Source organism: Palaemon carinicauda, chromosome 26 (assembly GCF_036898095.1).
Source record: "Palaemon carinicauda isolate YSFRI2023 chromosome 26, ASM3689809v2, whole genome shotgun sequence".
Classification (NCBI taxonomy): Eukaryota; Metazoa; Arthropoda; class Malacostraca; order Decapoda; family Palaemonidae; genus Palaemon; species Palaemon carinicauda.
The window spans coordinates 38243213-38267009 of NC_090750.1; the positions used below are offsets into that span (position 1 = coordinate 38243213).

General features: G+C 41.6%; 1 protein-coding gene across 2 annotated transcripts in view; it reads right to left on the minus strand.

The window, feature by feature from the left end:
* The window catches only part of mute (muscle wasted), a 421459-nt gene that overhangs the window by 273786 nt on the left and 123876 nt on the right, over positions 1-23797 (minus strand). For both annotated transcript variants that reach the window (XM_068349571.1, XM_068349570.1), the window contains exons 9-11: positions 22306-22405; positions 20345-20510; positions 12592-12747 (exon numbers count right to left, since the gene is read on the minus strand). In XM_068349571.1, the coding sequence (XP_068205672.1) occupies positions 12592-12747; positions 20345-20510; positions 22306-22405 (422 nt within the window). The remainder of the gene's footprint in view (positions 1-12591; positions 12748-20344; positions 20511-22305; positions 22406-23797) is intronic.

The window sequence follows — 23797 nt, forward strand, 5'->3', positions numbered from 1 at the left end:
TTTGAATATACTTACCCGATGATCATGTAGCTGTCAACTCTGTTGCCCGACAGAAATCTACGGTCGGGATACGCCAGCGATCGCTATACAGGTGGGGGTGTACACAACAGCGCCATCTGTGAGTAAGTACTCAAGTACTTCTTGTCAACAAGAACTCAATTTTCTCCTCGGTCCACTGGTTCTCTATGGGGAGGAAGGGCGGGTCCTTAAATTCATGATCATCGGGTAAGTATATTCAAAAATTTATTTTACTAATGAAAATAACATTTTTCAATATTAAACTTACCCGATGATCATGTAGCTGATTCACACCCAGGGTGGTGGGTGGAGACCAGCATACATGTTAACAAAGAAGCTAAGTATCCCGAATCTTATTTTAGCCGTTATTCAAAATAACAAACATAAAATAAATAAGTACCTGGTAAGGAAGTCGACTTGAACCATTACTCTGCCTTTTTAAGTACGTCTTCCTTACTGAGCCTAGCGATCCTCTTAGGATGCTGAGCGACTCCTAGGTGCTGAAGTATGAAGGGCTGCAACCCATACTAAAGGACCTCATCACAACCTCTAATCTAGGCGCTTCTCAAGAAAGAATTTGACCACCCGCCAAATCAACCAGGATGCGGAAGGCTTCTTAGCCTTCCGGACAACCCAGAAATATTTCAAGAGAAAGATTAAAAAGGTTCTGGAATTAGGGAATTGTAGTGGTGGAGCCCCCACCACTACTGCACTCGTTGCTACGAATGGTCCCAGAGTGTAGCAGTTCTCGTAAAGAGACTGGACATTCTTAAGATGAAAGACGCGAACACTGATCAGCTTTTCCAAAAGGTTGCGTCGAAAATATTTTGCAGAGATCTATTTTATTAAAAGGTCACGGAAGTTGTGATAGCTCTAACTTCGTGTGTCCTTACCTTCAGCCAAGCTTGGTCTTCCTCATTCAGAAGGGAATGAGCTTCTCGTATTAACAGTCTGAAAATAATAGGATAAAGAATTCTCTGACATAGGCAAAGATGAATTCTTAACTGAACACCATAAAGCTTCAGACGGGCCTCGTAAAGGTTTTTAAAATAGAACTTAAGAGCTCTTACAGGACATAATACTCTTTCTAGTTCATTTCCAACCATACGATAAGTTTGGAATAACGAACGATATTGGTCAAGGCCGAGAAGGCAGCTCGTGTTTGGCTAGAAAACAAAGATGTAGAACATGTAGCCGTTTCGGATGAAAATCCGATGTTCTTGCTGAAGGCATGAATCTCACTGACTCTTTTAGCTGTGGTTAAGCATATCAGGAAAAGAGTCTTAAAGGTGAGATCTTCCAGGGAGGCTGATTGAAGTGGTTCGAACCTGTCTAACATAAGGAATCTTAGAACCACGTCTAAATTCCAACCAGGTGTAACCAAACGACGCTCCTTCGTGGTCTCAAAAGACTTAAGGAGGTCCTGTAGATCTTTATTGTTGGAAAGATCTAAGCCTCTGTGATGGAAGACTGATGCCAACATGCTTCTGTAACCCTTGAAAGGGGAGCTGAAAGATATCGCTCTTTCCTCAGATATAAGAGGAAGTCAGCTATATGAGTTACAGAGGTACTGGTCGAGGATACGGATACTGACTTGCACCAGTTTAGGAAGATTTCCCACTTCGATTGGTAGACTCTAAGGGTGGATGTTCTCTTTACTCTAACAATCGCTCTGGTTGCCTCCTTCGAAAAAACCTCTAGTTCTCGAGAGTCTTTCGATACTCTGAAGGCAGTGAGACGAAGAGCGTGGAGGCCTTGGAGTACCTTCTTACGCGTGGCAGACGTAGCAGGTCCACCCTTAGGGGAAGAGTTCTGGGAACGTCTACTAGCCATCGAAGTACCTCGGTAAGTTATTCTATCGCGGGCCAGAGGGAAGCAACTAGTGTTAACTTTGTCCCATCGTGAGAGGCGAACTTCTGCAGTACCTTGTTGACAATCTAGAACGGAGGGAATGCATATAGATCTAGATGAGACTAATCTAGTAGAAAGGCATCTAAAAGAACCACTGCTGGGTCCGGGATAGGTGAGCTAAGTATTGAGAGCCTCTTGCACATCGAGGTTGCGAAGAGATCTATGGTTGGCTGGCCCCAGGTGACCCAAAGTCTCTTGCATACATCTCTGTGGAGGGTCCAATATGTTGGAATTATTGTCCCTTCCTACTGAGACAAACTGCTAAGACATTCAAGTTGCCTTGGAAGAAATTGTTACTAGTGAAAAGTCTAGACCTGTTGAACAGGAGAGGAGGTCACTAGCGAACTCGCACCATGTCAGAGAGTAGGTCCCTCCTTGCTAGGAGATGAACATCAAAGCAGGGAGTTGTCCGTGTTGACCTCCATTACTTTGTCTTGAAGGAGAGACCTGAAGCTTTTCCAGGTCAGCCGTACTGCCAGAAGCTTCTTGCAGTTAAAATGCATTGTCCTTTGACTCGAGTTCCATAATCCCGAGCATTCCCTACCGCCTAAGGTCGCACCCCAGCCTACGTCCGATGCGTCTGAGAAGAGAACGTGGTTGGGAGTCTGAACAGTCAGGGGAAGACCCTATAAAAGGTTGATAAAGTCCTTTCCTCAGGTTAGACCAGACTTGTCTTCCGGAAACCGGGATCGAGACCGCTTCTAGCGTCTTGTCCTTTTCCAGTGAAGAGCTAGATGAAACCGAAGAGGACGGAGGTGTAGTCTTCCAAGTGACACCAATTGAACCACGGATGACAGTGTCCTAACCAGACTCATCCACAGCCTGACAGGGCCGTATTCCTTCTTCAGCATCTTCTGGATGGATAGCAGGGCTGGGGATTGATCTTCTTGTTCAGCCATGTTCTCATCAGAGGGTTCCTCATCCGAAACTGATGAGGAAACGGCAACGGAGTGGGCAACGTCTGACTCGCTGAATCCGGTCGCACTGGTGGATGCGTGACTGAGCCGGACACAAGATCATGGTACTGCTGCACAGTCTGTGAACTGCCAACCATGGGGATGCGAGGAAGTACAGCGACAACCCGAAACTGTCTAGACTGTCTGGGTAGTACAGACAACCCCTTATCGGGTTGCTGAGGTTGCCGCACTGCGTCACAACAAGTCACCTCTGCTGGTTGTTGAACGTCTTCCCAGTGACACACTGAACGTCCACAACCACCTCCGAGAGTAGCTTAACGTCAACGTGCGACTGGCAACCCACACTGGGTCGCACCGGTGGAGAAACCATCTCAACTGGCGGACGTGAGTAGGATACCTCAGCGTCAACAGGGCGTACAACCAACCGGTAGGAAGGTCGTTGGCAAGAAGGTTCTTCTCCGTAAAAAATCCTCTATCAAGGACTAAGCTTGGACTGCATGTCTTGCAACAAAGCCCAAGGTCTATGGGAGCAGGTGTGGCAACAGACGGGGTTAGCGACTGAAGCGGAACCATTTACCCTCCCTGGAAGCATGTTATGCTTAAATTAAAGTCCATAGGAGGCTAAGCAGCTTAAGGCTCCTCTCCAAATGACAGAGTCCTCAAGGGAATATCAGAAGGAGGGAGACCAGCACTTTCTCATCTACAGGAACCATATCCGAGAAAAGCTAGGTTCTCTCAGTGAGGGTTTCACTGGTGCAAAAGCAGCAGACCAGAAGGCAACGTTATGAAACTGCTTGACAGTCTGTGAACTGTCAAAAACTGAACTGTCAACCACAACAGGAGCGTGAGGACATACAGCACTGGTGTATAAGTAGCAGACCAGAAGGCAACGTCATGTAACTGTTTGACAGTCTGTGAGTTGGCAACAACCAAAGTTGTGTGGGGAAGCCTCAACTCCTGACTGACTAGTTAGCTGCGGGCGAGTGGCGGTAACCACAGTGTGTTGCGGAAGCTGACACACCGTGTCAAAACACGGCAGCTTGTGGTAGCTCACGCACGGCAATGGAGTGCTCTGTGTGTGGGAGTCATCATACATCTGGCAGGGTTGACTGTGCATGGGTGGAGGAGCTCTCACAACAAGAGTGTGAGAGCAGGAAGCCATGCCGGGCGCACAACCGTGGGAGGTGTAGGCCCACGGGTGCATCGTCAACCTTCTCCGCAGTCGGAGTGTGGGAGCTGGCAACAACAAAAGCAGAGGGCTGGTGTGTGGGAGGGGCTGCGGTGGGTTGTGGAGCATGCTGTATGGTATGCGGAGCATGCTGTAAGGTATGCGGAGCATGCTGTAAGGTATGCGGCGCATGCTGCATGGTCTGCGGAGCATGCTGTAAGGTATGCGGCGCATGCTGCATGGGTTGCGGAGAATGCCGCATCGTGCTGGAACCCGGCAGCTCTACAGAACCTTCCCACTGCTGATGCGGTAGCTCACGCATGTTAACAGAAGGTGCAGCAAGAACATGCGTCTGGCAGGGTGGACTGCGCATCGGTGGTGGAGCTCTCACAGGTGGAGTGTGGGAGCAGGCAGCCGCAGTATCTGCTGAGCGCACAACCTCGGCGGGTTGTAGGTTAACAGGTGCATTGTCAACCTTCCAGCACGATACTCCTGCATGAAGGAGCAAGCTGAGACTGTATAGTCTGCAGCATGGACCACTAGGGTCTATGAAAGACAACAACAAACGGAGCTACTGTCCGTTGTGACTGAGGGTCTAAAACAGCTGGTGCGGCAACAGACGGAGTTACTGCCTGTTGCGGTACCACCTTGCCTCTCTTGGGAGGTGTGCAGTTGTCGTACTGCAGCGAGTCCGAACTGACCCAGTGGCTACACCTAGGCCGTTGGACTTGCGCGGAAGGGACCGACTTGCACTTAAAAGCTGCAAGATTTGGTCCATGGTTTCTGCGAGAAACCTCTTCCGCAGACGAGGAATAAATGGGCTCTCTCGTCTTTGTGTGGGTGGGGTGATCACGTCGGCAACGTGTGTAGATACACCCGAAACCACGGAGGGAAACGTCTGTTCGTCGATCAAGACCTGTGGAACCCATAAGTCCTTCGACATTACTTCTCCCCTGGGCTTGGGAGCTTGTAAGAGGTATCGGACAAGGTGAACAACTGGCACGAACAAACGAACCCTCGAACGCAACACTGTAACACTTTGCGCATATCACTTTATCACTTTTGATTTTCTGTTTGCACTTATTTCACTGAACTCGAAACTTTAAGTGATTTGTACCTGAAACACGCAATCCTATCCTTCATTAAAAGGTAGTAATTGCGAAAACAGTTTTACAATGTAACAGAAAAACATAATGAAAGATAAAGAATTCAGAGGCTGGAAAAGAGACTAAACACTAGATCAAATAAACTACGTTTAAAATCTCTCACCGCATAAAGCCTGGGAACAAGAATAAAACTCTAGAAACGTTTTACCTTCTTCCCCTATAGCGACTAGGGAGAAGAGTAAAAAACGAGAACGTTACCCGCTTGAACAAAACGTTTATTCTCCTCTCTCTACCTCCGTCTCTCTCTCTCTCTTGACTTAGAACCTGAGAAATGAGCCCAATTATGTATCGTTAAAACGTATTATTTGTTAAAGGAAAAAAACTGAAAGGTTTCCCAAATAAAAAGTTCCTTTATTAGAATTAAAACCATTTAAGCTAAGAAAGAATGAACGAAACGCTAGAATCGGTTTACTCTTACTGCAACGTGAAACCGTGAAATACTCTCTCTCTATCGTAACGATAGAGCGCATGTTGAACGTTCTGAACGTCAACAACTGCGGAGACTAAACTAAACGTTAGTTCATCTTTGAAAACAGTACGAGACTATCAAAGAAATTCTTTCAAAAACATTAAAATTAAAATAGCATAAATTCTTAACAGGAAATACGATATGACGGGCTCAATGTTAATTAACTTCGGTTCCAAGTAAGGACCACCTACTATTAGGAAAGGTCGCATATAAACAAACATAAAATTTAAGTTTTATAAGTTTATAATAAATGGAAAGTTAATCGAAGAGGCCTATAAATGGCGGAGAGATATAAACTAAATCTATAACTTTGTTAAGCAAAATTACCAAAAACCTAAACACACTTCCGTCTAAGGGAAGGGTCGGTCATAAAAAGTGAAAGAGAGTCTATACTCTCTTCGACACCAACACTTCCGTCTAAGGGAAGGGTCGGCCATTTAAAAGTGAAAGAGAGTCCATACTCTCTTCGTCACCATAATTAAATCTATCCAAAACGAGTTCAAGTTTTGAAATGAAGATAAAACCCCTGCATAGCGAAAGCTCAAAACTGGAATAGTGTACTTCACCAAAAAGTTGTGAAAACAAATCCAGTTAGGGACGGCGTATTAGTAGGTCTTGCCGGTGGCACGACAGAGGAAAAATTGAGTTCTTGTTGACAAGAAGTACTTGAGTACCTACTCACAGATGGCGCTGTTGTGTACACCCCCACCTGTATAGCGATCGCTGGCGTATCCCGACCGTAGATTTCTGTCGGGCAACAGAGTTGACAGCTACATGATCATCGGGTAAGTTTAATATTGAAAAATCTATTTTTGGGTGAGATAGTCATGTCGTCCTGATGGAAGGTTCCTTTAAGTAGCTTTCTAGGGTATATTTAACTACAGTGATATTCCCAGAGAATTTAACTTAAGGTCTCCAGAATTCTAACTCCTGGCGCGAATATCCTTAAAGTTTCCTTTTAGGATATCGCATAATATCAGGGGTCGTATTCTTGACACGCCACATAGCAATCTGCATCCCGCATAGCGTTTACGCTTCAAGGGGGAAAGGTGGCAAAATAAAAGAGGAGCCATTAATAAGGTTCCCTTCCTCCATTACTGTTTGAGTACACAGATGGTGCCATAATCACCGCCATCTTTATTCCTTGTAGCGTTAAGCCGGTACTTATAGATACAGTATTATTGGGAGGGATTCTGCCAACGCCTTTCATAGAAAGGAGGGCGGGTCCATCAGGACGACATGGCTATCTCACCCAAAAACAGATTTTTTGCTTCGCTCAAAATCCGTTTTTTGGGCTCAGGCCATGTCGTCCTCATGGAAGTTTACCAGAGCATTAATGTATCTGTGGATTTCCCAGTTGTGCCTTAAACCTCAAGACAATATTTCTTTGGTCATTTAGACCTTAGAGACCTATGACATTACCGTTATATGTCATTACTTCTAATCATGAACCATGTTAGTGCTTCCTGGCCCCTACAGGGAAGAGTCATGCTAGACTCGGGAAAAAGTCTCGAAGTTTGCATATTTCATATGACCAATCTAGTAACCAAAAGGGCATACAGGTCTCACTGTATGCCTTAAGCCAAAGTTTGTATTTCTAAACCCTACATGGGTACATGTAAGCCACCGTAGCATAGCTGTGTACCACAGCAGACAAGTTTCTATCTGTATCAAAACAAGGTAAGCCTGGCCAGAAAAGCTTTGTTTACATTTAGGAACAAATTTACTATATTTGTTCAATGTAATTATGCAGTATAGTAAGGAATAAAAGTAATGCTCAGACATAACTTTATTTATATATAAGTTTATATATGTTTAGGGCGAAATAAGACGCACAAAACCATTAGACATTTATAGTCAAACAATAAACCAAAATTCAGCATACATTTCATACTAATGTAAAAAATGCAAGTGAAATAGAATTTACAAACATAGATCAAACAAAATCAAATAAGAAATACTTGTTTTACCTGAAAACAAAATTTTATGCCACTCAATTGAAAATTTTTAATAATTTTCTAATGTCTTTCTGAGAAGTCTGTTTATTTACACTTGTGTGAAAACACACAACACTAGTGTTAAGTCTATGTTTCATCAACTTTACACATTGGAACAGTCCATAATGTCACTTTGATGACATCTTACTTACCATGTTGCACCATAATGTGCCAACATGTACACCCTCTAGAATTATAGTCCCAGTTAATTCACTGTTCCTAACAGCACTAAGCGACAGGTTTTAGTACACTACCTGCCGCCACCACGTATTTCTTTAATTCTTGCACTTGGTTCACATAGTGTTTGAAAAACACTCTGGATGACTTCCATCCAGTAAACGAGCGAAGGCTCTCGAAATCCATAAGCTGGTAAAAGTTTAACGATGAAGCAACTTTCCTCGGGTCATGACCTGCGGGTGTACTGTCAGGATCCGCTCTACGAATAAAATAGTGATCTTCGCCCTTAGTTGTTTCAGGGATAAGTTTGAGCCCGATGTTTCTCCTTTAAAGAGCTGTTCTCCCCTGAAGTCTGAAGTTCTACGAAGATAGACCTTTAGAGACACTACTGGACACAACGAGACATCTTCCTTCAGAGGGCAGATTCTCCAGGGACCCCACCTCTTGTTGGGTAGCTCGTTCTTGGCAAGAAACGTTGGGTCGGGAAAGAGATTCAGTTCTCCCGTTTCAGTAAAATGGATATGGCCCTCCTCCCTAGAAAGGGCCACTATCTCACTAACTCTAGCCCCTGAGGCTAGAGCAAACAAGAAAATAACTTTTTGAGTCAAATCTTCCAGAGAGCAATTTTCGTTATTCAATATTGAAGCCAAATGTAGTACCTTATCCAAAGACCATGAAATAGGCCTTGGAGGTGCTGCCGGCCTAAGCCTAGCACAGGCCTTAGGGATTTTGTTAAAAATTTCATTAGAAAAGTCTACTTGGAAAACGTAAAGCGAGGGTCTAGTCATGGCAGATTTACACATAGTTATCGTGTTGGCTGCTAAACCTTGTTCATGAAGGTGAATAAAGAAAGATATGCAGAAATCTGTTGAGATTTCCTTTGGTTTCTTTGCCTTGACGAAGGCTACCCATTTCTTCCAAGATGACTCATATTGCCTTCTGGTAGATTTAGACTTATATTCCTCTAAGAAGTCTATACTCTCTTTCGAGATCCCAAACCTCTTTCTTACTGCTAAGTAGAGAAAATCATGAGATGAAGGTCTTGGGTTTTCTGTAATGAAACGAAGACAGTCGACTTCTGTACTTGTTGAGACAAAACTGGGTCCGGCAGGGGAATCAGCCTCGGCTGCAATTCCAATACTAGAGGGAACCAGTTGCCCCGGGGCCACTTAGGAGCCACTAGGGCAGCTGATCCTTGAAAAGATCTCAGCTTGTTGAGGATCTTCACTAGCAGGTTGAATGGAGGGAACAGATAAATCCTGCTCCAATTGTTCCAGTCGAGGGACATGGCATCCACTGCTTCCACTAGAGGGTCCTCGTATGGGGTCGCATATCGAGGAAGTTTCTTGTTGTCGCTCGTCGCGAAGAGGTCGATCTGCAGTTCCAGGACTTGATGTAAGATGAAGGAGATTGATCTTGCGTCTAGGGACCATTCTGACTCTATTGGGGTTAGCCTGGATAAAGCGTCCGCCATCACATTGCGGAACCCTTGAAGGTGAACTGCTGATAAGTGCCATCTCTTCTTTTCCGCCAAGCAGATGGCCAACACTACTTGGTTGAGTTGAGGTGATCTCGAGCCTTGACGATTCAGACATCTCATTACCACCTCGCTGTCCAGAATCAGTCTTATGTGGATCGAAGGGCGAGGGGATAATTTCTTCAGTGTAAGGAAGACTGCCATGGCCTCCAAAATGTTGATGTGGTAGGTCTTGAATAGAGAGGACCAAGTTCCTTGAACTTTCCGATGACGAGAGTGACCTCCCCATCCTTCCAATGATGCGTCCGTGTGGATGATGACTGAGGGTGGAGGCAGTTGCAGAGGTGTTGACCTCTTCAAATTTTTGGCCTCCAACCATGGCTTGAGAAGTGATCGAAGTCGGATCGGTATTGGTCTTCTTAGATCTCTTCGAGCGTTTGATGCGTATCTTCTCCAGACTCCTGATGCATCTTTTGTTTAAGGGATAAGTTTGAGCCCGATGTTTCTCCTTTAAAGAGCTGTCCTCCCCTGAAGTCTGAAGTTCTACGAAGATAGACCTTTAGAAACTCTTAGCACGTCTGTCACTGATGCAAACTGGAGGGAGCCCAGCACTCTCTCCCGTTGGTGTCTTGAAATCCTGTTGGAATTTAGTAGTCTCTTGACAGATCCCGCTATCTCTCTCCTCTTCTTTAATGAAATGGAGAGGCGATGTGACTGTAAGTTCCAATGTATACCTAGCCATTGAAACTTCTGAGCTGGAGACAGTTGAGACTTTTTGGTGTTGATTTTGAATCCCAGATGTTCAAGGAACTGGATGACTTTCTTGGATGCTTGCATGCATTTCGTCTCGGATGCTGCCCACACCAGCCAATCGTCCAGGTAGGATATTACCTGGACACCTTGTAGGCGTAGTTGTTGAACGACTGCTTCTGCAAACTTCGTGAAGCTCCTTGGGGCTATGTTTAGTCCGAAGGGCATGGCTCTGAAAGCGTACTTTCTTTTTTGTAACCTGAATCCTAGGTAGGAGGAGAGTTGGCGATTGATCGGAATGTGCCAATAGGCATCTGCCATGTCTTTGGAGACTGTGTGTGCCCTTTTGGGCAGCAGGGCCCTTATGTGTTGAAGGGTCAACATCTTGAACTTGTCGTTTTCTATGAACTTGTTCAGTGGCGACAAATCCAGAATGACTCAGAAGCCTGTTTTCTCGGCAAGATTGACAGCAGAAGGCTAGCATTTACTGGGATTTAAGGACATCCAAGAACAGCCCGACTCTTAGGTACTATTGAGTATTACCAAGAATCAGCAACTGGGTTTTTTAGTTGGCCAGGACTCCAACAAGGCACAAATGCTAAGTCAACCTCATGAGTAGTTGAGCCTATTTCGCTAGGGGTCAGCCAAAGGGAGTGGTCAGCTATTAGAGATTAGGAATGTGCTTCTCAGGGCACTAATAGTACTATACCATTCTTGCATCCCTTGTCACCCTGGGATTCTTTCATCCCAGTCTCGGAACCTGTGAGCAAGTTCCTAACATTGTTTATAGAGATTCCAAAGCCTCTGCTCTGATACATAAGGTAGCTGTCAGCTCCCTAATGTTTACATGTGCATATGCTAGTTATAAATAACCGTCGTACCTAAATATCTAATGTTTTTTACTTTTTTTTTATTATCTATTTTCATTTTTTAACTTTCTTTTATTTAAGCCAGGAGAATATGAGAGTTGAGAGTTGGGATGAAAGGGTTGAGAAAGAGAGAAAAAAAGAAATATGAAAATGTAGAAGAGTTAATAGTGGTCCAGTCCTTGTCTGGAGGCTCAGAACTGGTCTTAGCAGCACGGTTAAACCAACTGGGTTGGAAAAAAACCCACCCTGCCGCCATCACCCACCCCGATCGCATTGCGCAAGCTATCTTACTTCAACAAAGTGCCGGGCCATTGAGAGAGAGAGAGAGAGAGAGAGAGAGAGAGAGAGAGAGAGAGAGAGAGAGAGAGAGAGAGAGAGAGAGAAATGAACCTGCACATCTGATAGGTTGAAATGCTGAGATGATTCTGCTTAGATAAAAAAAAAAGTAGGCATATGTAAATCCCGATGTCAAAATCGTGATGAAGGGATGTCTAACTGCAGGTCGTATTAGCAGTTACTTTAGAAAACAGAGGGATACTATGATGCAGACTATCAGTTCGATCTTCTGCCTCGAGATCTAGTGGTTTAATAGAGGATCTGAATTAAATATAGAATTCGAGGATCTAAGAGAGGATCTCCACTCTGTTATGTACTCTGCACCATCAAAACACTTACTGTGCCATGCACTAGAACCACTTGACAAAACTTAGAGAGTTAGGCTAGGGCTTGAAACTGTAATGTTAGGATAAAATTGCTGCCTTTGCCCAAAGACTCACAGGTCTTCTGAGATTGCACAAAAGAAGCTAAAGATCATAAGAGCATCAGCTCATCACTATCAAATCTAGACTCATTAATGGCTGGAGTGGCATTATTGTCATCATCACGTCTATAAAGAACTAGCCTTACCTTTGGCGGATTTTCCTCAGCACTAAAAGTTCATTTTCTTTTATGCTTGGAATTCTTAATGGGCTCAGTAAACATAACATATTTTTCAATAAGAGGATCTTTAAGGCCTTCAAATTCTTCACAACAATCACTTAGATCTCAATATTGCCCCTGGACCTAAATACAAGAGATTGTGGAATGGATCCACCAGAAACAATTTTCTTGAAGAATGTAAGCAGTAATTAGTGGATTGGATCCACCAGAAACAATATTATTGAAGAATGTATGCAGTAATTACTAAAAAAAAATCCATGCGAAGAAAAATCCTGGCGAACACATCCCATACAAAAACTAATAACCTAAGTAACACATATCAGTTTGGAGAATTCATAACAGAGTAAACACAGTTAACTTGATACAGCAAGATCGATGCAAACACTAAAATACAGAAGATGGTACAGCCTACCCATGCCATGAATATTGCCATTAGCAACTAGATTATTTCAATACCATAATAGAGCTATAAGTCTCTTGACAGGAGAGCAAATGGGAAATTATTTCTATTTTTGGGGTATACATAAATATATGCAGTTTCTATAGAAAAGCAATATAAACATCAGGGGAGGTTCATAGAAATAATTACAATCTTAGTAAAACTTCTTGGATTAAGCTTGAAAATTAATTTTTCCTTTCTTGCTCTGAGTAACAATTAAAATTAGATAGGCAATGAGTTGGTTACTAAAACACAATATCACATAAAAACAACTATACACTACTTTCATCTTACCAAGAAGCTCTGTTAGAAGATCATTTATCTCTTTCTTCGAAATCTGCACTGCACGATCCCCACGCATTTCTTCCCTCAAGTCACTTGCATCCTCTTTATCTTCTAAGATATTGTATTCCGGATCTGCATCCTCATCCTCAGCGACTTCAGTATTTTCTGAAGCAAAAGCCAAGAATGATTATCCAACAATACAAATATCAAAAGAGACAAATGGCAAATTTTGATGTCTTTAAACAAAAAGCAGAAATGATTAAGCGATGAAACAAATTTAAAAATAGTTAAATGACAACTTCAGTATTTTCTGAAACAAAAAACAGGAATGATTACAATATAGCCAAAATATGAGTGAGACATGCTCATCTGCAATGTTCTCTACACTAAAAATAGGGTACCATTTTTGGTGAAATATACGAATTTTATATAATTTGTATTTTTCCCCGCTATACAAACCAGAGTCATTTACATGGGGTTACTTCCATTTTTTCTTTCTACGGCCAGACAATAAAAAGGAAATTGCTAGGCTAAGACATGTTGCATTACTGGGCAACTGCTACACATGACATGCTACGCTTGTATCAAGCGCTTACTCACAACACTTCTGGTTAATGAATTGAGGGGTGGCTGAGGAAAAACCTTTGGTAAATGACTCAGGTTTGTTTAGCTAGGAAAAATACAAATTATATCAAATTTGTAGTTTATTTCTAAGAGGATACAAACTTTTAAGTCACTTATATGTAGAGTCTTCCTTATCATTATTGTTATTACTTGCTAAGCTACAACCCTAGTTGGAAAAGCAGGATGCTATAAGCCCAGGGGCCCCAAAAAGGAAAATGGCCAAGTGAAGAAAGGAAACATGGAGAAATAAAGCATTTCAAGAATAGTAACATTAAAATATATATTTCCTATATAAACTATAAAAACTTTAACAAAACAAGAGGAAGAAAATTAGATAGAATAGTGTGCCTGAGTGTACCCTCAAGCAAGAGAACTCTAACCCAAGCCAGTGGAAGACTATGGTAATACCAAAGATTAGAGAACAATGGTTTAATTTTTGAGTGTCCTCCTAGAAGAGCTGCTTCCCATAGCTAAAGTCTCTCTTCTACCCTCACTAAGAGGAAAGTGGTCACTGGACAATTAACCTACAGTGCAGTAGTTAACCCCTTGGGTGAAGAAAAATTGTTTGGTAATCTCAGTGTTGTCAGGTGTATGAGGACAGGAGAATCTGTAAAGAATAGGTCAGACTATTCGGTGTATGTGTAAGCAAAGGGAAAGTGAACCGTAACCAGAGAGAAGGATCCAATGTAGTACTGTCTGGCCAGTCAAAGGACCCCATAACTCTCTAACATAGTATCTATAAAGGTAGAAGGTCTGCCCCTCACTCTCAAGATACAGTTGCTACAGTAATAACTAGAGATAAAAGTGAATTAGTTGTGAACAGTGCAGCTGGCTCGTATGAGGCAAGGCCTTCCGTTCCATTATAGAAAGCCTTCGCAGGGTGAAGTGATGTGAACATCAAGTGAATTGTATTATAAATATATTAAACATATCATCAAAATAGCAGCCAATACATAAACAAATAACAAGGTATTCTTACTTTCATTACGGAAATTTTAAGCGAGGGTTTCAAGTCCGATCAAAATCACCATTCGCTTTTATACTCAAAAATACTTTTATAATGCAGAGAATAACCGATGCCTGGAATAAGAGCAGTTACTTGTCCAGTAAGAGCTTAAAGTAAGACTATTTGTTTTACAGCAACAATAGGTCCTATGGAAAAGGTGTCTGAGGACCTGTGTGTGCAATCTTTAAGGTAGTGGTTCATAAAAGTGGTTTGCCTCTCCCAGAATCCTGCTTTTAGAACTTGTAATACCGAGTGGTTTTTGTGGAACGCTAATGTTACAGCAAGCCCACATATATCATGTTCTCAAGGGAGTCACTTGAAGATGCTTCCCATGAGGATTTATAGGTTCTAATGATAGTTTCTCTCAACCAGAAAGAAATTGTGTTTCTTGAAGCTTTCTTTTTGGAGCATCCAGTACTCACAAACAAATTGGAGATTTTAGGGCTACGATATTGTGTCCTCTTCAAATATTTATGTACTGCTCTTCTAGGACACAGTAACAAGTCATCTGGGTCATCAGTTACCTTTTTGAGAGACAAGATCATGAAAGAGTCAAATCTAATATCCTTATCAAGTGGATTTTGGGTTTTGGCCACAAATTCAGGAACAAAGGACAAAGAAAGTTCTCTCCACCCTCTGGAATGTGACATATGATGAGACAGACCATGCAATTCGCTTACTCTCTTGGCTGAAACTAAAACAAGGAGAAAGACTGTATTTAAGGTAATGTTTCTGTCTAAGGCTTAGTGCATAGGTTCATACAGAGCTATTTTCTAGGTTGACCATCATCTCATGTCAGGAGGGGGGATTTAGTTCTCAAGGAGGGCAAGATTACTCGAAACTTCGAATCAGGGCTGAGAGTTCCTAGGAGTTGGAGAGATCCAGTCCTTCAGTTTGAATACTTGGCTCAAGGCTGAGCAGTAGCCTTTTACCGCAGTGACTGAAAGGGTCTTCTTGTTCCTCAGAAATAGTTAAAAGTTTGCAATCAGCGAAATAGTGGCTTTGAGTGAGAAATATTCCCCCTACGACATCAAATACAGAATACTTACCACTCTGCCTGGTAAACTGCTGCAGAAGACTTTTGGGGAGATCCAGAGAGCTGCTTCACAGTTGGTTTTGAAAAGCATTTCTTTTGGAGGTAATGCTAGATAGTCTCGAGCCGTGAAGGGATAGGCAATGTACTGTGTCGTGGAATTTTCTTTTGTGAGGTTGGCGTAGCAGGTTTGGCCATTCTGGAAATTCTCTTGGTACTTCAGTGAGAAGTTTCAGCAGGTCTGAATACCCCTCCACTGCTGGGGCTGCTAGCATTACTCTGACTCACTTGGATGTTCTCATTCTGTTCAATGTCTGACAAATCAGAAAGAACGGTGGAAAGGCGTAGAAATCTAGACCATCGTGCGGGTGTTGAAATGCACCTTGGTCTGGGACTGGAGAGCAATACACCAGGAGTTTGTAATTCAGGTGGGTGGCGAACATGTCCAGAGATGGGGAACCCCATAGTCACAAGCTTCTTTGCCACTAGAGGAAGCAAAGACCATTCTTAACCAATTGTCGTCCCTCAACAGCTCAGATAGTCGGCAATGACGTTTATCTTCACGGGGATAAACCTCACTGAGATATTGACTGGGTCTGTATCCCCTTGAGAATCTCTACTTGCTATATTTCAGAGCAAAAGAGAGGCTGCGCCTCCTTGTTGGGAGATGTAGGTTACTACTGTGGAGTTGTCACTCATCAACACCATGGAGTGAACTTTCATAGTCTTTGCAAAAAGGAGTAACGCTAGCTATGCCGCTTTCCTTTCCAGGAACTTTATTATGTGAGAGCTCTTACCATCTTCTGACCAAAATCCAGAAATTTGTTACTTTACCACATGAATGGCCCAACCCTGGTGAGATGCATCTGTGAACAGGGAAGGAGCCTGGAAAGGGTTCCCGTTAACATGTTTTCCTTGTCCAGCCACCAACCACAGGAGGTCCGATATGACCTCCTGAGGTACTTGCAGCAGGGGTGCAGGATGCTCTGAAGGCTTGTGACCAAAGGAAGATAGCCTAACAACTTCTGCCATGTCCCAGCATGCAGGAGGTTCCTTTTCATAGAGGCTGGTCACAATGTCCTGAACCTTGCTATTCTGTCTGCCACAGAGATGGTTTTGGCTTGCACAGAATCTACGTCCATGCCCTCATACCAGATAGACTGATTAAGGATGAGGCAAGACTTCTGCAGGTTCAGTTGGGCCCCTAACTCCTTGCACAGATCCAGTAGTAAGGCTCTCTGTTTCATCAGAAGAGCTCGGGAATGTGCCAAGAAAAGCCAATCATTTAAGAATCTCAGGAGCCTGACAGCCAAGGCATGTGTCCTGTATGAGATAAGGACAAAGACTTTGGTAAAAACTTGAGGGGCTGTAGATAGGCCACAGTACAGCACCTTGAATTGGCATAGCTTGTCTTGAAAGGGAAACCTGAGGTATTTCCTTGAGGCAGGATGAATGGGAACCTGAAAGTAGCTGTCTTTCAGGTCTATGGTCAGAAAGTAGTCGTTCATCCTGATAGCTTGGGGTACGGAGGTTGGGGTCTCCATCTTGAACCTTGTCTGCAAAATAGAGAGGTTTAAGCAGGAAAGGTCTATAATGAGTCTTCATCCTTCCGTCAGATTCCCTACCAGGAATAGATTACTGAGGAAGCCTGGAGAGTCATTGAAGGCTTCCTCTACTGTTTCTTTGTTTAGCAACTTGGAGACTTCCTCTGACAATAGCAGGTCTTTCAGTGATCCTTTCAAATACTATGGTTGGATCTGATTCCTGGTCACATGAGATTGACAGTCTATGAAGGAGATCCAGTACCTTGAACAAAGGACTTCTACAGTTCAAGGGTCTGCCCTAAGTCCTGCCACCTTTGTTAAAAGCATTGTAGGCATCCCCTAACTGGTGGTAAACTAGGGGACATGCCCTTCCCAGCATGAGCTACTGCCAGAATGTCCTTTTTGACCAGAGGGATGTCCTCTCCGATGAAATGAGGGTCTAAGATTCTACCTCCCAGGTTGATGTGCATCTGTAGGAAACAGCAGACATCTCTGTTGTGGGCTGTGGCCTAAAAGGAGAGTTCTTCAGTTGTTTCTAAGAAGTGGGCAACATCAATGCCACTGCTCTGCTTACTATAGAGTTTTGTACCAACCTATCTATCTATTCAACCACATATCAGGATGCCAGAAAACTCTCAATCAATCTCCTCAACAATCTTAGCTACATCTGAGGACAGGAAAGGGGAGGGAGAGTTAACTAGGTCCAATTTCCTTAGGACCAAAGCATCTCTAAAGGACCACTGTCTAGAACATCCGGCTAGGACAGCATCGCGCTTCTTTAGCGCCCAATCTTGAAATTTCCTTGAACTGTTCCCGTACATTGTCGTCCTTGAGGTTTCTTAAAACAGCAATATGGGAGAGTGTCCCAGACTAGTGACTCTATCCATGGGCATGGCTGTATGACTGACATGGCGCAACAAAGGTAATGGAGGAAGCTTCGAGGATCTACTCACCTTTGGCGAGTTTTCTGTAGTAGATACTTCAAGTATTCAGAAACTTAAGCATGTCATTAGTTTGGTTAGAGAGAGTCATATCAAAACTAAGTTTGGGCCTCAGAGACTGCGGGAAGGTAGTTTTGATAGCGCACCATCTGTTAGCAGTCTACACTAAGGGATGCTCATCCAAACCCCTTAAATGGTGGATGAGACTCATGATCCTAATGAAATTTGAGTCTTCTGTGCTAGATACCAGGGCTTCATGGGGGGTACCAGCAAAGCTTGTACAGGTAGTCGTCGACTTACAACCAGTATAGGGACCAAGAGACATGTTGTAAGTTGATCTGGACATATGTCGGACTTTAAAAGTGAAATTTCCGTAAATTTATTATGCTGCTCCATGATTCACCAATCATCTTGATCATATTTTATCAATATTTTCTTACTGTTTATCATTATTTCATTTTGTTGTTTCATAGGATATCATATGCTCTATTGAAGTATTTTTATTTTCTATCTTTCAATTTTGGAAGCATTTTAACAATCGGTAATTACCAAATTTGTTTTGTTTACCTTTGGTCGTGATCAGCTGATATGAAGGTCACGCTACCGTATCGAGAGAATAAACACATAGGAACAACAACTCTTATTGTTTCCATAATTATTTAATTCATTTGAAATATCTTCATGACGAATATTATATCAACACCAATATGTTAAAGGATATCATGATTTTCATACAGTTCGTTTACAGCCATTATTATTAGTTATCATACGAATACATTCTCTCTTTCTCTGATCGTGTGTGTGTGCATGTGCGCGTATACGAGTAGTTAATTTCTAAAGCTCCCTACAGTATTTGATTTCTAGTTCATTATTAAGGCTTCAAATTTAAACATGATTGTGTTTAATTGTGGTTTATTAAAGCATGTTTGTATTCTAATTTTTAAATTCTTTTAATAATCAACAATTACTTTTGTTTTACTTTTGGTAGTCGTTAGCTGATCTCAAGGTCACGCTACTGTATTGTGATTATACGCGCATATACGAATAACGAGTGTTGTTTATATAATTTTCTTAACTTAATCAAAATATCTTTATGATGAATATTACATCAGCATCAATATGTCATAGGATATCACAGTTTCCATACAGTTCATTTACAGCCCTTCCTATACAGTGACGTCATCCTGTTTAGATACAGCAAGGTGTTCAGATTTATTAATCTGAACATTTGGCCTAAATGTATTCTTCAAAGAAATTCTTGGTAGGGCAGGAATAGTTACACTCGACTTCCCAGTATTATTAGGCTTGGAAGGAGAGGCTTACACTGAGCATGAAGGAATTGTCAACTCTTGTGTGGGGGGACGCAGCTGAAGCGGTCCAACAACCCTCATAGTAGAGAGATGACAAATCTCTCGATTCATTTGGGCACTCTTTAGAGGATTTTTCTGCCAAGGACACATAGGCATATGAGGCAAGCCTTTTTCATCAATACCAGCTGGAGACTGGTAATCGGGATCTTCCAAAAAGGTTGCCTCGGTATAGGGGGTAATTACAGGCTCAACTCTAAGGTTCCTCCAGGAATGAGATGCTTTCACTGTTCAGATTGGAGACACTTCTAAAGGGGTGAATATCTTATCTGCATAATCTGATAAATATAAATCTCCACTCAGCACACTTGAAGGGGTGAGGGAAATCTAGTCATAACAGAATAATCAGGTATAGAAGCATCTAACAGATCAGGCTTAGGGAGCACAGTGGCAGTAGCCAGGGGATTCACTAGAAGAACAGGATTAATCTCATACTGCACATTATTAACATTAAGTAACAGAAACCTCAGAGGGTTTTTCTCACTACTTACAGACGGCAAAGGAGGGGAATGATCTTTTACGGCGAGAACAATATCTATCCCTCTGGGAGGATGACCACTCCCTACAACACTCACATGGAGATTCCACCAAACATCTTTTACCTCGATACGACAGACAGACTGGGTGAGGATCCACTTCTCCCCAGTTCGCACATGTATCACAGGAGTGGCCATTTCAGTCATGGCAGGAACGCATTTAATTTGACATGAATGTCAAACAGCCCACACATGTACCTTACAAATAATGAAATACACAAGTGACAAAGATTGTCAAAAACACAAAAGACACAAGAACAAGGACTATAATGGTAAGAGTAGGCGATGCAGTTGACTGAATGGAGAAGAGAAGGAAGGCACGTCCTACTACCTTCAAGGCCAGAAGCACTGCAAGTAAGCACTTGATATAAGCAGAGCGCGTCATGTGCAGCAGTTACCCGGTAACGCAACATGAAGTAATCTACCGATTTCTTTTTGATTGCCTGGCCATAGGAAATGAAACTAGAAGTAATCCCATACAAATGATCCATGTAGGAGTAAAAAAATATCTAGGAAATACAATTTAGGTTGAAATAGAAATTTAGTTTATTAGCATACAAACGCTGCAGCATATTTCTATATACAATACAGTATAAAAACTCTTCTAGCTGTGACCTATTAATCTTTAATTGATAATGTAATCAAGAAAATTGCTCAAATGTATACAGTAACTTTCAAATGAAAAACTAAACAATTCCTCTTGTTACATACCCAGTGGATGGATGAAATCTATGAGGAAAGTTTTCCAGTCATCATCTAAAACTTCTGTTTCGTACATGTCGTTGGTAACATCAGGAGGTTTGAAGGCCATTTCTAAGCATTCCAGGGGAGTTTCTGTCAATGGGAGTTTTGATCTTGTTCGCTGGCTTACTAGTTCCTGAGGAATAATTAATGTCAAAAACATTTCCATACAATTAGAGAACAGTAGCTACCATTTTCAATGAAGCAAAATTCCAAAATATGTGATGCTGTGCCATGTCAACATGTGCCAGTTAACACATCATCTTATATCCCAGTCAGTCCTTCAAACTAAGAGTAATTGGATAAAAGATGAAAATTAAAAATAAAATATTTTCCTGAGAAATTTGCCAAATGTAGTGTCTTATATTACACAACTTTTGGAGTTAATTATCAATTTCTTATAAACATATTACAAAATCTTTTGTACTTGATGTAAAATACAATAAAGGAAATAAAATATAAGGAAGACATTGTGTAGAGTAATGCTAAGTGTTATAATCAGGACATGACACAGTATTAATTTACCAACTTCAAATCAACATTACTGTATTTAATAGGGCATATCCTGAATAAAATGTGTTCCAGTATCACTTGTAACCACAAACCTGTCTAAACCAGTACAGTAATATGTTTTTTCTTATCTTAAACTGTATTCCTTATTTTAATTTCTTCAGTTTCTTAATGTAATATATAACTCACAATTATTACAAACAAAAATATTAAATCAGTAAAACTTTGACAGGAATAAAATACAGAAATCTTAAGAATCATAACAAAATCTTTTGTTGAGTAGCTTGACATACATTTCAGTTCATAGTTTATCTGTTACTCATCTATTCAACACCCATCTACACTTTTCATTCAAGTTCAATCCTTTATTTTTTTCCTTCTCTGTTTCTTTTCCACATTGGTACCTTTGCTGTTTTTCCCTGGTTTTGTATATCTTATTTCTAATAAAGGTTGCAGATAAGCTTGTTACAATACTAATAATAGAGACCTGAAGAATCCAGTAGAGTATTTGCAAGCTGATTTAAGTCAGCACCCTAGGCTATAGTTACTAAGGAGGTCATTGGAACAAGGAAAAACTAATTATGAGGTGCATACTGTAGTATGACAAGGATGTAGAAGGTAGGTATACCGGAGGTTTACATCTTTACGACGTCCTATGAAAAAAGAAGAGGTGAGTTCATTAGGAAGGGATTAAGGGTAATGAAGAGGCTGAAGAATGAAGACCCCAAAAGTTGATAAGATTATGGGCAAGGTACAGTACGTGATTACAACAATGATATTGTGACTGGGTAGCTGATCATGGTTTGTAAAGTTTGTAGTGATGAGGGGATATGTTCTGAAGGAAAGGGGGAAATACAACAAATTTGTAAGTAATATGTATTTTTCCTAACGATACAAACCTGTAACTATTCATAACATGGCTGGCAAATAAACCCGAGGGTTTTTCTAGAAAAACACAGCCTGAGCGGATGTTTTTAACACAGGTTTTATTGGGGGAAAAGCGGATTTTATGGGGAGAAAGCGGGATTTTTACAATGTACTGGTTTCATATATATTTTCTATTTCCTTATTGATTTGTGCCCTTTACTATTCAAGTCTAGTTATATTTCTATGCCCTCAGTTTCATTTGTAAAATTAAGAGAAAAATATAAAAATGAGTTGAACAGCCATGCAAGTCTCCTACTAAATAAAAGACTCTTTCCAGAGAACAATTTTGAGTCCAGTCTTATTCTTTTAGAAGTGTTTTGGGATTAATATACTATGTGGTCTCCAAGGACTAAGACCAAAAACTTGAACCCTCAATGAAAAATTTTGTTGGAGGTAATAGTTAAGAACCTTTTAATAATATTCAAAAGGTTTAGTGTAATGAATAGTACATATACAGGCCTATAAAATTTGAAAGTACACAAAATATAACAAACCTCTTTCGATGGTATCTCAAAGTTTAGAACTCTTTGAGCACTTTTTGGCTTCAGCTCCTGAATGCGTTTGTCCAGTGGCTGCACAGGACTATCTGCATCACTGGAAAATTTATACAGCACTACATTAACTTTTGGAAAATGCGATTTATTTAACATGATATTTTAATTATAAAATAAATTTTTGAATATACTTACCCGGTGAATATATAGCTGCAACTCTGTTGCTCGACAGACAAAAAACTGTACAAAAAAAACTCGCCAGCGATCGCTATACAGGTTGCGGGTGTGCCCATCAGCGCCAACTGTCGGCCAGATACCAAACTCCATGTAAACAAAGACTCAATTTTCTCCTCATCCCACTGCGTCTCTATTGGGGAGGAAGGGAGGGTCGTTTAATTTATATTCACCGGGTAAGTATATTCAAAAATTTATTTTATAATTAAAATATCATTTTTAAATATTTAACTTAGCCGGTGAATATATAGCTGATTCACACCCAGGGTGGTGGGTAGAGACCAGTTAAATATGTTTACATCTTATGAGCTAAGAGTTTTTATTTCATTTTAGAAGTTATCAAAATAACAAAAACAAAATAAATAGGTACCTGGTAAGGAAGTCGACTTAGACGATTACTCTGCCTTATAAGTACGTCTTCCTTACGGAGCCTCGCGATCCTCTTAGGATGCTGACAGACCCCTAGGAGCTGAAGTATCAAGGGCTGCAACCCATACAACAGGACCTCATCAAACCCCTAATCTGGGCGCTCTCAAGAAATGACTTTGACCACTCGCCAAATCAACCAGGATGCGAAAGGCTTCTTAGCCTTCCGGACAACCCATAAAAAAACAACATTTCAAGAGACAGATTAAAAGGATATGGAATTAGGGAATTGTAGTGGTTGAGCCCTCACCCACTACTGCACTCGCTGCTACGAATGGTCCCAGTGTGTAGCAGTTCTCGTAAAGAGACTGGACATCTTTCAAGTAAAATGACGCGAACACTGACTTGCTTCTCCAATAGGTTGCGTCCATTATACTTTGCAGAGATATATTTTGCTTAAAGGCCACGGAAGTTGCTACAGCTCTAACTTCGTGCGTCTTCACCTTAAGCAAAGTTCGGTCTTCCTCACTCAGATGTGAATGAGCTTCTCGTATTAACAATCTGATAAAGTCTGACCAAGCATTCTTTGACATAGGCAAGGATGGTTTCTTAACTGAACACCATAAAGCTTCAGATTGGCCTCGTAAAGGTTTAGTACGCTTTAAATAGAACTTAAGAGCTCTAACAGGGCATAAGACTCTTTCTAGTTCATTGCCTACGATCTCCGATAAGCTGGGAATATCGAAAGATTTAGGCCAAGGACGAGAAGGCAGCTCATTTTTGGCTAGAAAACCAAGTTGCAGAAAACAAGTGGCTTTTTCCGACGAAAATCCGATGTTCTTGCTGAAGGCATGAATCTCAATGACTCTTTTAGCCGAGGCTAAGCATACCA